General features: G+C 39.0%; 1 protein-coding gene across 1 annotated transcript in view; it reads right to left on the bottom strand.

Moving 5' to 3' along the window:
- The window catches only part of SLC36A4 (solute carrier family 36 member 4), a 77,481-nt gene extending 64,552 nt beyond the window's left edge, over positions 1-12,929 (bottom strand). The window contains exon 1 of the mRNA XM_069080271.1: positions 12,576-12,929. Coding sequence (XP_068936372.1) covers positions 12,576-12,624 — 49 coding nt within the window. The 5' untranslated portion in view covers positions 12,625-12,929. The remainder of the gene's footprint in view (positions 1-12,575) is intronic.
- Positions 12,930-15,127: the final 2,198 nt, after the last annotated feature.

The raw sequence follows: 15,127 nt of genomic DNA, 5'->3' as shown, positions 1-15,127 counted from the left end.
TTTCCCAACAAAACTATAAGGTGCTCAAGGTCAATGACTATGTCTTTTTCTTTAGTATATTAAACAATACCTAGGCTGTATTCTGCATTGTGTGTGTTAAATACAAACTGACTTACATTTGGATGCTATTGCCAGAGGTCTCTTATTAAAGAGTTTTGTTGTTTGTAGTTCTTATTAGGGGTTTTTTTTTGGGGGGAAGGGTAAGGTCTGAATACACTTATTACTAAAAATCCGAGGAAGATATAGATTAGGGGTTCTTAACCTAGAGTCTGAACCTAGAGTCTGTGAACTTTTTTCAACATTCTGACAATTATCTCAATATAATTGGTTTCCTTTGTAATCCTATATATTTTATTTTATACATTATTCTGAAAAGGGATATACAGCCATAGAATTGCCAATCATTTGACAGTATCAAAGAAGAGCTGTTTGATTACTTGTGAATTTTAGTAGTATCCTCATAATGCCAGGAAATTTTGAGAAAGGCTTCATCTCATTGGGTGGACGCCTTTTGGTGAACTTATAGAAGGATGTGGACAAGAGTTGCACCAGATAGACAGGCATGGAATATCCCATGAAATGACTTTTTTTGTCTTGATAACTCCGGGGGCTCCTTTATTTTCTTCTCTTTGGTTGTACTTCTATCTTCTAGCTTCAATTATGGTAAGAAGGTCAAGATTAATAATAAAATTAATTATTAATACAATTCAGTTCCTCCAATAGTATATCTTTGGTCATTAGGTGTAGATTTCAAATTTTGACCTATTAATAGCTAAATTAAATGTTGTAAATAGTCTAATATAATTATTAGCCCCCTCTACCACTAACGCCACCATCACTGAAGGAGAAAGGGGCCTCATGAAGTTGAGGGCCATTCTGTATATCTCCTTGTTTCACTGGGTCCCACAGTCAAGAATTCCTCACTAACTGGCCCACTTATTGGTGATGAGCACCACTTATATTTAACAGGCTGAGCCTTAGGAAAAATAAAAATCCTCAGATTTCTGCAACTATGCTCAAAGACTGCCATGGTAAAAACTGTCAGAGACCGCATTGTGCTAGCAAGGCCTAAGAACCCAGGTTCACTTCCACAGACCAAACTTTGTCATTTATTTCTAGTAAAGTCTAGAATTAGAACTTTAGAAGTAGGAAGGTCCTTAGAGATCAATCACTGATTGATTGACTGGATGTGGTCTTCTGACTGAGTTCAAGTTTTACCAAACAAAATCCTTTTATTAAGGGGATTTTTTTTCTGTGAAATTTGGATTCAGTCAAAGGGCCTCACCTGAGGGCCTAGAGGCCCACATGTGGCCTGGAGGTCACAGGTTCCCCACCCCTGAAATCCAAACACCTCATGTTACTTATAAGGAAACTGAAATCTCAACTGCTTAAGTAAGTTACTGATGCTAATTAAGCAGCAAGTTAATGAAAGACCAATGTCAAAAATTTTGATATCTAGACTCCAAGGCCACTGTCATCTTCATAATGCTAAGACTAATCTGGGTAAGAGGAACAGGCAGAATCAGTTTGATTTTGTACCCAATAAGCTACATGGAGGTTTTCCTTGGTACTTATTTTGTTGTTATTGCTGCTGTTGTTTAGTATTTAAAGCAGGGATCTTAATCTGGGAATTGTGAACTTAAAAAATATATATTTTTATAATTGTTTTAATATAATTTGTTTCCTTTATGATCCCATGCACTTTATTTTGCTGATGTTAAGTCATTTTTCAGTCATATATGACTCTTTGTGACCCCATTTGGGGTTTTCTTGGCAAAGATAATGAGGTAGTTTGCCATTTTCTTCTCTAGCTCCTTTTACACATGAGGAAATTGAGACAAACAGGGTTAGTGAATTGCCCAGGGTTGCATAGCTAGAAAGTATCTGAGGCCAGATTGGAACTCACAAAGATGAGTCCTCCTGATTCCAGGAGGAACTCTATCCCCTACATCATCTAGTTGCCCCACACTTTACTTTAGGGACTTAAAACTATTGTTCTGAGAAGGGATCCACAGACTTCAACAGACTGCCCAAGGCTTTGATCAGTGTCACAAAAGAGGTTAAGAACTCTTGATTGAGAGAGTAAAACAATAGATCATGGATGGAGGATTTATGGAAAAAATATGAATAAAAATCACACAAATTTAGAATGTATGAAGAGGGGTTATCCTCTGTACAAGTGGAAGGAATATTGATTAAAACACAACTTTTCCAAAGTAAAGTTCAAAAGCTTTATTCCAGTCATCACAAATGAGAATTAGTTTAATAGTATCCCACATTAGAGATCTTAGGGAATTTGCTTTATAATTAATTCTTTTCCATACTTAATCAGCTGCTTCTAAAATGCCTAAAGACATTTAAAAATCTTCTCAAGTTAAATATTTTTGGGGATCTGGGGAGTGGAACCAAAACAGTAGAACAGATGAAGCTTTACAGTCAAGCTCTCCCAACATTCTCCACCAGCCATGGTCTGTGAAGGAAGCTATGACAGCAACAAAAGCAGAAGTTTGGGGAGCTCTCTGCCTAGAGATGGTAAGGGAACTGGACAGCTGGTAAGAAAGAGATTACAGGGAACCCCTGTGCTAGCAGAGGGCACAGGACTGAGAACTGTTTGGCAACTCCATTGCCCATACCCACCTCTGGGTTGAGTTCTGGGTTTGAGAGAAATACTTGCCACTGCAAGGGAACAGGAGCCTGAGGAGCTATAGTGCTCACAGTTTCAAGGAAGGGATAGGGGCAGACCAGGAGAGCAATGACCATACTTCTTCCAGGATAATACAACCTTAAGAAGCACCCAAAACTTCCAAACTCCTAGAAGTAGCTGTGAAAACAGCAGCACAAAAAAAAAAGCCTGAAGCTTGGGACAGTATCCCCAACCCCACTAGGTGAGCAGAGCCCAACTTCACATAAAGTTCAAAGGCAAGAAATAGGCTAGAAAAATAAGCAAATAACGAATAAAGAATCTGACGATAAAAAGCTACAATAGTGACAGAGACAATCAAGACAAAAACTCAGAAGACAATCATGTCAAAAGAGCTACAGTCTGAAAAAAATTCAAACTGGACACAAGCCCAACAAGAATTCCTGGGACCTTTAAACTCCCTCCCCCCCCCAAAAAAAACCAAACCAAAACAAAAAGAATTCCTACAAGGGCTAGAAAAAGAGAGGAAAAATATTTTATAAAAATCAAGTAAGAATGGTAGAGGAAAAACTGAGGAAATAATGAGCACAATGCAAGAAAATGATGAAAAGAGAATTAACAGCTTGGTAAAAGGGGCACAAAAATACTGTAGAAAATAAAACCTTAAAAAGCAGAATTGGCCAATCAGATATAATTGATAATATAGTGTTTTCCTTCTCAATGGATGATGGGAGGAGTAGATGTAGGGAGGAAGAAAATTTGGAACTAAGAATCTTTTTAAGAGTTAAAAATTTTTGTAAAGTAAAATATTCTTTCTTCTCTTTCCCTGCATTAATACAGACCTTAAAGTATACAGAACATCATAAAATCTTGGGATTGCAAGAGACTTAGGGATCATCTAAGTCAAACCTGAATAGAAATGTCCTCTAAAATATCCCTGATAATTGAGTGCCTTCACATGCTAAGACCTTGTCTCCCTCAACTTGCCCAGATCTACTTCAAAAAGCAGATTTGTGTATTCCACCCAACGAGGTGGCTTATCTATGATTGTTGCTGGTAACACCAATGCTTTCTATTCTCTCTATTCTTTAAGCAAAACTTTAAGAAGATGACCTTTTTTGGAAATTCTATACTGTGACAAGGACAAGATTTGAGGCTATATCTGTCAAAGGTGCTTGAAAAACACTGACTTAATAATACTTATAGTGATAATAAACTTTGTATCTCCTCCAGCAAAACTATTTTGCTTTTTACAACACTTGTAATTATAAGGTAGATTTTTAAGGTCTACTTAAATGTCTCATCTTGGCAAAGAGGTGACAAAGTGAAGATCAAAATCTGGCAAAGACCACCATGCTGGAAAGGCTCCAAGAACCTGTCTTCTGAAAACCAGAATAAATAAGAAGGGCTCATCACTATGATGATTAAAGGCTGATGAATCTGTAAGTCATAACAACCCCTAAAATATACATACTAAGGCAATGAAGGGCTGCAGTCTGTGTTGGGGGAGGAACTACCCACTCTGATTATATTATAATTTCTTCAAATATTGAAGTAATTATTAGGCATACTTTATTCATATGGAGCCCAAAGTCTACCTCCATTTTTCTCCCAGTGTTCCTGGTTCTGCTTTTTGGAACTAAGGAAAACAAATCTAAACTCTCTTCCACCACAGCCTTTCAATTATTTGAAGATAGCTATTATGTCTCCTGTTAAGTTTTCTCTTCTCAGCACCAATTCCTTCAATTTCTTCTAAAATACAGTAAATTCTAACAGTTGCCTAATCCAATGGTCTCAAAACTTCTTTGTTCATGCACTCCTATCAGTAAAAAACTGGGGAATGGCAACACATATGTTCAATTAATATATGTATAAATTAAGGATTATACCCTGTGATTTCATTGCCATGAACTACCAAATGAGGACATTCCATATGACAATGCAGATCGTACCTTCTCTAGAATTTATAATCTTAAGAAGGCTATATAGAGTACTGAGAGCTTAAGTGACTTGCCAAGGGTCAAAGGGCCAGTACCTGTCAGAGACATGAACTTAAACCCAGGGCTTTTTAACTCCAAGGTAAGTTCTCTATCCATCATCTATTATCCACATCAACTCTATATACCTCTGTACTAATATATCATGTACTTTAAAAGTTTTTAAAGAAAACTTATACATAATAGTAATAAATATGAAATAAGCATTTGTAAATTCTATTTTTATTTACTTATGGTAACTTATTAATAGTATTTTAGTGAGAGCAATGCAATTAAATGAGTTTCATTTTTTAAAAAAATTGGTTTAACATTTTGTGATACAATGATTGGAATTCTGGTTCTAAGTTCAGTATATGTCAATACTTTGTTTCAGTGGTTGTCATCACGGCTTAAAAAATATACTTACCAAAAGTCTTTAAATTTAGATGGAAGGATGGTACTGGATGCATTACTGAATCATGCTACTCATTTTCAAATCATGGTACCCACTATCTACTAGGATGTATGGAGTGTTCAGGAGGACTAGAACCTCTGGTATGAGTGGTTGCTGAGCCCTTTTCAAAGGGCTGCTCATCCACCTGTGGTGTCCACCTGATCCACCACCTGCTGCTCCAAGAAGCTGCAGCACACACAGTGGCCATACCCCAGTAAACCATCTAGGCAGACAGGTTTAACCAGCTGGACGATGATTAACTGACAGGCCTTAAAACTGTTGGTAAGTTAGGAAAATGTGTACTCCAAGCATGTGTGAAGATTTTCCCCAGTGGAATGGGCAGATGACAACAATTTGTGCCAACAGTCATGAAGGCAGCTGAAGTAGATGGAGCACTTAAGAGTTTGGTCAGGACTTAAAGACTCTAGGGTCGTCCCTGGCATCCTGGGACATCATCAATCATCTTGACTTTTCTCTTGCCACTGGACTTCGATAACTCTGGAGAAGAGAGTGAGGCTGACAACTTTGTGCAACTGCCTCACTTAAATCCAATTCACACATGAGTCAAGACATCACACCATGATGTCATTAGTTCTCTTCAAAAATGAAAGACAAACAACAAGTAAATTTCCATCTTCCCTTATGTCAACTGTTTTTACAAACATTGGATGGTGTTACATTTTTCTAAGTGCAACAAATGGGTTCAAAACCTGCTGAAATTCTTTGGTGGGAAGAAGGATTTTAAACAGGTTAGAAAATGTTTTCAGGCCTTAAACATGCAAAATTAAGGGGTTTCTTTAAAAAAATACCTGACATATTTTCAGCAACAAAAGCAGGTAATGATGAAAAGTTTCCAGATAGCCTTTTTTCAAAATGCTTTCCATATGTAATCAATTTATTTCAAAAATCAGCTTTCTCATTTGTTGTTATTGTTAAAATGTCACCTTCACACTAAAAGAATAGATTAAGTATGCATATGTGTGGAACAAAATGTCACTCCCCATCTCATTACAGAGTACTGTAAAGTATGAATGCATGTTAACGGTCTTGTTTTTATAAAGTTTAACCACATCAGTGACAACCTGGGGCATTTCTGGCTTCTCCTTTGCTGCAGTGGCCTGCCCCTGAGAGATGTAGTCAATGCCAGAAGTGTTGCTATCTCTAAAACCACAGAATCTTTTTTTTTAATTCTAATTAACACACTGCTGTTCCAATAGTGGCTATACTTAAACAGTAAAACAAACACCACAGTTCTTACTAAAATAAAAAAAGTCATTTACCATTGAGAATATTTCCACTAGAACATCTTTCATTTAATGGTTCACAGAAAAAGGTATTTCTTCATACAGTTCATTATTGAGACAAAATCTAGCAAATACCATAAGCTGAAATATGTTCGAAACATCTGTACTTTCATCCAACTGTAGAGCAAGCCTCCCACACCATGTAATTTGTTGGAAAACAGTTTCCTTCAAATCTTCAGGAATGTTTTTTAAATGTGTCTTCCAACAGTATTTCTGACAAAGGAATACATTTTAGTCTATCACCCTACTGTTTTCAATATACTATTTTGGTTGTTTTTACTTCAACAGTAGCAAATTTTTCTTCAGTGGTATACCATTTTTCGTCTTTCACTATCAAGAAACCTTAAAAGTGGCTTTTAAACAGCTATCTTTAAGTTAATAAAATTTTGTAAAACACTAAATTGAGCAACATGTTTTTAGATATCATTGAAAAATTACACAGATCTTTCTTCATGTTGTGAATGGTTAATTTTTAAATGTGTTTCTAATTGTGATGGTTGGATACTATCAAAAGCCAGTATCTCAAAGTACAATAACACTATTACTTATAATAGACAACATTTAACACTTTAAGGTTTGCAAAGTGCTTTACATATATTACTTCATTTCATCCTCCAATAATCCAGCAAGGCTGGAGCTACTTATACCTCTTTTATGAATAAGGACTTAGTTGAATCCATTCCAGTCAAGAAGAGCCCTGATATTCCTATGTGGTGACACTCCTAAGTTCCCAGGACAAGCATGACCTATGTATTTTTGTATTTGGTATGAATCATAGAATAATAGTTAGAAGGAACCTTTGAAATCATCTAATATGTCAAACCAGACTAACCTCATTTTCTTTTTTGATAGGTCCTGGTAGATCAGGGGAACGCTGAAGGCACAATTTATCTACATTTTGGCAAATCATTTGAAAAAGTCTCAGAACTTGGGGGACAGGAAGGAGACAGGTAAAGGAAGAGATAAGAGTTAGATGACAGTGGTTGATTCAAAACTAGATAAATGGCCAGATCCAAAGAATAATCATTAGTAGTTCTTGAAACTTGTAAAGAAGTATCTGGTTAAGTAAGTGCAACAGGAATCTACTCCTAGCACTGAGCTGATTAACATTTTTATCCATGACATACATAAAATCTGCAGAAGTCACAAACTAGGGAGGGAAAGCTCTTATGACAGTCAGGATTTTAAAAGATCAACAGACTGGATCATAAGGCCAAATCTAGTACAGTAAAATTAAACAGAAATAAATAGAAAGTCTTGCATTTGGATTCTTAAAAAAAAATCTATTTTGCAATTTCAGGATAGGAAAGGGATGACTAGAAAGTAACTGAAAAATGACCTTTTAGTTTTAGTGTAATGCAAGCTCAAATTATAGCAGCAATGGGATATGCCAGTCCACAAAAGGAGAATACAATTTAAGGAAGAGAGTGTATTCCAAGAATACACAGGTGACAGGCCCACTATGCTCTACCCAGGTCACACCAGATCTCAAGTCTGTCTAGTTCTGGGTGACATATTTTAGGAGGAGTACCAATAAACTGGAGAATATGCATAGTGCAACAATAAGGATGGTGAAAGGTCCTGAGATTATTCCATAACCTTAATAGGTTAAAGAGTGTAAAGATGATTAGCTTGGAGAAGAGACAATGGGGAAGGGAGACCTGAGAGCTATCTTCACATATTTACAAATATCTGAAAGATTGTTATCTAAAGGAGGGTACAGATTTGTTTTGCTTATCCCAAAGGACAGAGCTAGGAGAAACAGTTGGAAGCTTCAAAGAGGCAAATTTAGACTTGTAAAGATAAACTTCCAAATAATTAGAACTATCCCAAAATAGAATGGGCTGCCTTATAAAGTAGTGAGTTCCCCTTCACTGGGAATTTTTAGGCAAAGGCTATATAGCCACTTTTTTGGGATGTTGTAGAGGGGATATTTTTCTGGTACGAGTTGGTGCAAATGGTCTCTGAGATCCTTCTCAATTCTCAGGTATCTAGCCTCAGACATTTACTACCTATGTGATGCTGGACAAGTTAATTATCCTCTCAGTTCCCTCATCTGTAAAATAGGGGTAAGTATACCTACTTCCCAGAGTTATGAAGATAAAATGAAATATATATAAAGTGTTATATAAACCTTAAAGCAATATATAAATTCTACTGTGATTATTATCATCTATGTCTCCAGCTCTCATATGAGATTTCTAACTTCAACTTCCTAGCAGAGAAGATCCTCATTTGGATTACCCACTAGTACCTCAAGCTCAACATTTCCAAAGCTAACCTTATTATCTTCCCCTCAAAACCTATTTCTTGATCTGACTTCACTATTTCTGGCACCACAATTCAAGCAGTTTCCCACATTATTAATCTTGGTGTTATCTTTAACATTTTCCCCCTCTCACCACTCATATCTAATTAGTTACGTAAGCCTACATGATTAAGAAGGTTTTGAATTAAAAAGGAAAGGGAAAGAAGAAAACAGTCCAAATATACTAAGCCTGATATCACTGAGAAAAGCTGGTACAACTTGGGAAGCATAGCAGTAAAGATATACTCATGAGGAAACCCAGAAACTTCAGAGAAGAAACACAGAAGAACACACTTGGGTCTGAATCAGTGGAGGAGCAAGAGAAAAGTCCTCTTAAAACCATTTAAAGACGAAACTAGAAAGACAATAGACAAAAATGAAAGGGGAAAATGGGTTCTTTTTACCATTAAGGACATTAGAGCAACTACATTTGGCTCTTATTATAGCCCTAGACAAACAGAGATAAAGTAGAAATGGCACTGAAAAAAACAAATGTAGGAAAAACAACTGGATTAGATAAAGTATATACAGAGGTGGTCCATGCTGCAGATGACATAATTTTAAAGGCAATGAGAAAATAATTCTCAAGGTATCTGAAGAAGACACCAAAAGCACGGGAAAAAAATTTCTGACTTTATACTGCTAAAACAGATAACTAAGAGAACATCAATAGATGTTGACCCATCTGCCTATATGTCCATCAGTACAAAGTTTTAAAAGAATAATCTACGCATGCAAAAAGGGTATCCTCTATAACAGCATTAGAAGGGAAGAGGGAGACTTTAATAAGGGATATTCCATAGGACACTTAATGTATAGAAAATACAAGACCTCACTGAAATTACTAGTTATTATTTTTTTAAAACACCTAATTTAGGAGAGCAAACCACTATCTTAACAGGATACATGTTAAAACTATACACAATTCCCTGAAATAAATAAGAACAGAAGATATGCTTGTTCAATTATCCTTTGATTGTTAAGATTAAGTAAAGAATAAAGGAGATATGTGCTCCCTAAATTCACCACTGTCACACAGAATCTAACACAGCATCTAATAACATTGTAGTGATTACATCAAGCCCTGGAAAACTGCAGGGCCTACTAACTGAGATCTACAGTCACTCAAAAACACTTGGCCTAACAACCCATGAAAAACAAGTGGATAAAGAATCTGCTGCCCATACTATAATAGGCAATCAGAAGGACAATGTGTAGAGCTTTTCCAACTACATATCTTGGACAAACAGTGTAAATGGACAATAACTTGGGCCAATTATTAAAGAGGAGGAAAAAAGAAGCCTAGATTACCTTTGGGAAACTGAATTTTTCAAAAAACCCTAACAATCCCAAGATTCTCCTTGAAATGAAGGCCTACCTTTTTAAAACCTATATTATATAGCAGTGCTAAACAGCTTTGAGTAATGGAAGGTAACACTGAAGAAATGAAATGTAAAATAATCACTTAAAGAGCATGGAAGGGACACAGGAAAGGAAGGTGTGACTAGGTTGTAACACATTACAAAGAATTATGAAGGAAAAGAGTGTAAAGGTTATCATCAAAGAAACATGAGCAAAAAAGACAATGAGCTAGTGACACAGCAAGCAAGGCTCATGCACTCTACTAGTACCTTTGCAAAGTCGAGAAAAGCAAGGGAGGCCCTCAACACACTGGATGGACTTTCTGTGGCACATTTATGGGAGGGCACGGATAAGTCACATATGATAGGCAGGTAGGAATGGGCAGGCTATAATCCATTATCACTAGAGGAAATAATCACATTGTTAAAATCACAGATCCGTTCAGAGAAAGAATAAATAAGGTCCACAGAGAGTAAGTCAGCCCAAGATAGATGAGAAGCTCCCTGAGACTAATTTCTCAAGACAGAAGCAGAATTTATTGGAACGAAGGAGAAAAAGGAAGAGCAGACCAAAGAAAATAGTGTAAATGTACAGGCAATTAATTAATCAACCTAGATTTTTTAAAAGACATTTGCAGAAGATGGAAAGGAGCAAGCAACTGAGAATAAATATGAAAGAGAAGCATAGTTCTGTAAGAAAAACATCAAAAGCTAAGAATGAACTGAGGCTAGTGATAAATACTTAAATATAACACAAAGAAGACGCAAAGAAGAAATAAAATGATAATATACAGTGAGAAGGCTGAATTGTTTAATTCCTTTTTTGCTTTTAGGGCAGCTAGGTTGTGCCATGGATAGCTGGGCCTGAAGTCAAGAAGACCAGAGTTTAAGTTGATGGAGGGAGGCCAGGTTTGCAATGGAAAGGGCTGCGCCCAAACAAGCTTTGTGACTCTGAGCATGTCACTTAACCCCGTTTGCCTCAGTTTCTTCATCTGTAAAATAAGCTGGAGAAGCAAATGGCAAACCACTCCAGTATCTCTGCCAAGAAAACCCCAAATAGGGTTATGAAGAGTAAGAAACAACTGAACAACGACAAAAACGGCTTCAAAGTCTATTCTCATTTTATTATGTGAATGGGAGGATTCATTTTAAATTGTCACCAGCATCTAATTCTGCAAGAATTTTATGATATAGATGGGAACTACAATCATTCATTCTCATTTCCCAAAACACAACAAAGAAAAATGGTTTGTAAAGAAATCGTAATTCAAGTGTTGGTAGAAGCTGAAATGGAAACCTCATCACCAACCCCAGTTCTCAGTTCACTGAAGTATGAAATAGATCACCCCCTACTTATCACTACATATAATAATTATAAGACAAAATAATTAACTTTATATATAATCTGAACATAATTTTAAATTAATTTTAATGAAAAGTTTTTTTTTTGTTTAAAGACCCGCTCCTGTCCTATTTCCTAAAAGTCATACTTAATTAAAAAATAATAATTGTCAAGTGTTAAGTTAGCACAGCCCCTGGCACAAAGTAAGCCTTACGGGGATGTCAGCTATTTATTGTTATCACCGATGATGTACTAAATGGATTTTTAAAGTTTATCGTACTTGGCAAGGTAACCAGTGGTTTAACCACAAAGACCTGATCCTTAGTTTTCCTTTTCTTTTTTACAGCTGAGTCCCATCCTTATCAAAGGCTGCCTAGCAGCAGACGCCAATTCACTCTGCCCCACTACACACATACAAACACACGCTTGAAAAAATCGCTCTCTGGCGCTCATTCAGTCGCCGGGCTGTTATGAAAACGGGCACATAGGCTACAGAGTCGCTGCGGAGGGCAAAGGGAAATTCTAAAAGAAAAGCGAAAGCTTCTTTCAAAGCTCCATCCGACGCAAGGGAGGAAACTCTCCCGGGCGCTTTTCTGCCTCAGGTTTAAAAACAAAACAAAAGCCTGCTGTATTCTGGAGGCGCCTGTTTACCACTGCCAAGTTCACTGCCTTCGGCAAACAAATGGGTGCAGTCCCGTCCTGGGCCCCGAGTTCAAGTTCACTCTTGCTGGGGATAAAAAGGGGCAGGGTTTGCTTTTTTTCTTTTCCCACCCAATCTCCGTTGTCCCCGAAACACTCCGCTCTTCCTTCTCACCAAGCGCCAGAAAACAGAGGCGGGTGGGAAAGAGACGACGCCGAGGTGCGAGCGACACCTCCGCCTCCTTTCCTCTGTCTGCTTGAGCCCCCGCCCTGGAGCAACCCTCGCATCCTCCTCCCAGTCCTCCCCCGCTCCCACAGGCGCGCCCTCTCTCCGCCCACCCTTCCACCTCCCACCCCCGCTTCCCGGGGTGGTAGGTTCCTAAGAGGCCCCACACATCCCCCGAGGGAGGTACCACTAGGAGGAAGCGGGGAATGATCTCAAACAATGGCGCCCACCCCCCCACCAGGGCCTCACCTCGCCCCCGCCCCCGGCACGCGCCGTCCTCGGGCGAACAGTAAAACTGCCGCCCCCGCCCCCGCCAGAACCCACCTAGTTCTTCCTCCACCAACCGGGACGACGCCGGCGCCTCCGCTTCCATCTCTCTTTGGTCTCCAGGACGCCGTCGCCCCTGCCGTCTGCTCTTCTGCCACGGTGGAGCCTAAAGCCGGATTCGGGCGAGAGAGCTCCTCTGGCGGGGATGGGGAGAGCCCTTCTTCCCTCCTCCCTCTCGCTGGCTACTGAGCATGCCCAGATCAGAAGGTTCACCGCCACAAGGGAGGAATTCCAGGCCAAGGGTTCCGCAGCTCCGGGATTTTCCTGCAGCTGGTTACTGGAGTGGGCAGGGCAGGCTGTGGGATGTGGGGGAGGACCAGAGCATCCCTCCTGGACTGAAGCTGGGAAGGGGGATTCCTGCTGGGGATGGATACAAAAATAGTAACAACAGCTTGTCTTCTCTGAGGTCATCCTTTGGGGGACTACCTCGTGGGGCCTGGAATGTAATCCATCCTATGGATTTTTGTCTCCGCCCTCCCATTCATCCTTGGTGGAGGGAGGCGGGGTGGTGCAGTGGAAAGGGCCGGGCCTAAATTAACATCAAGACCGTCTCGCAGTTTACTAGATGTAATCTTGAGCAAAGCACTTAAACTTTTTAAAGCTTCTTTGTCCCCAGTTTATCCCAAAGTTCCTTCCAGCTCCAAATCCAGGATCTATGGACCTTGTGGGAAGTTTACATTTCGAGGCTACCAGTACAGCACCAAGGTTGTCCATTTGTCCATTCCTGACCTTTCTCCTTTTCTGATCATTCATTTCTTGGATAAGTCACACCTTTGACTGGAGCAGATACCAAGATAACTAAGGCCTAGTCCTCAAAGAGCTTACAGTATAGTAATAGTAATTAAAAATGCCTTAGAATGATACTTTGTATTTTTGTGCACCCATCATCATACCTCATGGTTATCTGTGGATATGCTATGTATCCTCAGATTTGGTACAGTTCAAGATCATAAGAAACCACCGACACCTGTACAGGGTTTGAAACTGCTAAGATCAAGGGTAGGGTCAAGCAGTCCTGAAGAACAGTAAGGCAATTCCTTCAAACAAGTGTCTTTAGGAAAATGATTCGTTTGGGGTCTTGCAGCATCCCCTGCAGGATATAACTATTAGTAAGATTTTACTAACCACTGGAAGCATTTAATAATATCCCTTATCTTTACTTTCCAGAATCGGGAATACAACTTTAAACCATTGCTGATTAAATAATGTTAGGGAAAAAATGGCACCATGTACCATAGATAGAAACATGTTGATGGTTATACCGTGTTGTACAATTAGTCTGCATATATTAAACACATACTATATTCCAGTCACTGATGCTATTTTAGAAAAGGAAAAAAAAAACTTTACTTCTAGCTCTGAGGTCTATTCCAACTCCACTAGCTGCCTTGATGTGTATACTTTTTCCCCTCCCCCTTTCAAAATTCTGTTGTGGTCTAGGGGTCTTGGGAACCTCAAAAAGGGCAAGGGTCTGCCTTGAAAGAGTTTGACCACTCGAGCCTTCTTTCAGTCCAAGTAGTGAGTTTATTAAAACACTGGTTGGGGTGGGCAAGATTGTGAGTCTGTGCTATTTGTGACACCAATACAAGCTCTCCAGATTTTAAGAATCTGTACAATTTAATGAAAATAAAATTAGTACTTTTATACAGAAAGTCTGTGGGAAGATGTAGATGGGATTAAAGAGTGGTAAGTAGCCTGGTGTGGGGCTAGGTGCATGCAACAGTGGTGGGAGTTAAGCAGTGGGAGAACCCCAGCAAAGGGGCAGTTAAAAGCATTATTGACTGGGTCAATTAGGCCTGGTACCTCAGGGAAACTCTAGAGATATGGGTTCAGGGGCTTTGGGATTCAGGTTCCAAAGACATGTTTTTTTCCTTCTAGGGGTCCAGATCCCATCCCCATCAATCCCCTATATGTTTTGTCTTCCTTGTCTTGTTTTCTTATTTTTGTATCCCCATCACTTAGCACAGTGCCTGGTACATAGTAAATGCTTAATAAATGTTCTATGTATCAGTCTCTCTAGCTGCATTCCAAGTCCTAAAACTCAGTGGAATGGGTCTCTCTCTTTCCTGGTGGAGATCTATGTGCTACACCCGTGTGAGGAGTAAAGTGGAGTTGTAGAGAAAGGGAAAGAAGAGAGCTCTTATCTCTTCAATCTCTTCAGTCATTTTGGGAGCTTCTGTCTGCCAGCTTCAAGGGAAAAGATGGGCAATGCCAACTCTACTTCAGGTTGCAGAAGAGAGTAAGTCTCTGGGAAGAGGCCAACATGAGAGGAGCTAGTAGTCCCTATCCTGTCCCTATCCAGTTTGTTACTATTTCCCCTTGGGTGAGATAGAAGACTCCCTCTAGGTTGAGCTGAGTTACCTTTCTCTCCAGAGGGAGAGCTGCCTCACTCTGTATTGTCTGGTACATATTCTCTTTGGTATACTTTCTCTGATTTCTATTTTGCTTTAGACTTGGATAAATACATTTCTTTGCTACTTGGTGTGTGTGTTCCTTGTGGATCTGGTATTTGGTGGGATGGGAATCAAACCTTAGGTCCTCTTTCTCCA

The sequence above is a fragment of the Petaurus breviceps genome, unplaced genomic scaffold (assembly GCF_028583685.1).
Source record: "Petaurus breviceps papuanus isolate PSGF00001 unplaced genomic scaffold, PetGlider_PUasm1.0 91133, whole genome shotgun sequence".
NCBI lineage: Eukaryota > Metazoa > Chordata > Mammalia > Diprotodontia > Petauridae > Petaurus > Petaurus breviceps.
This window is presented reverse-complemented; position numbering and strand designations above follow the sequence as displayed.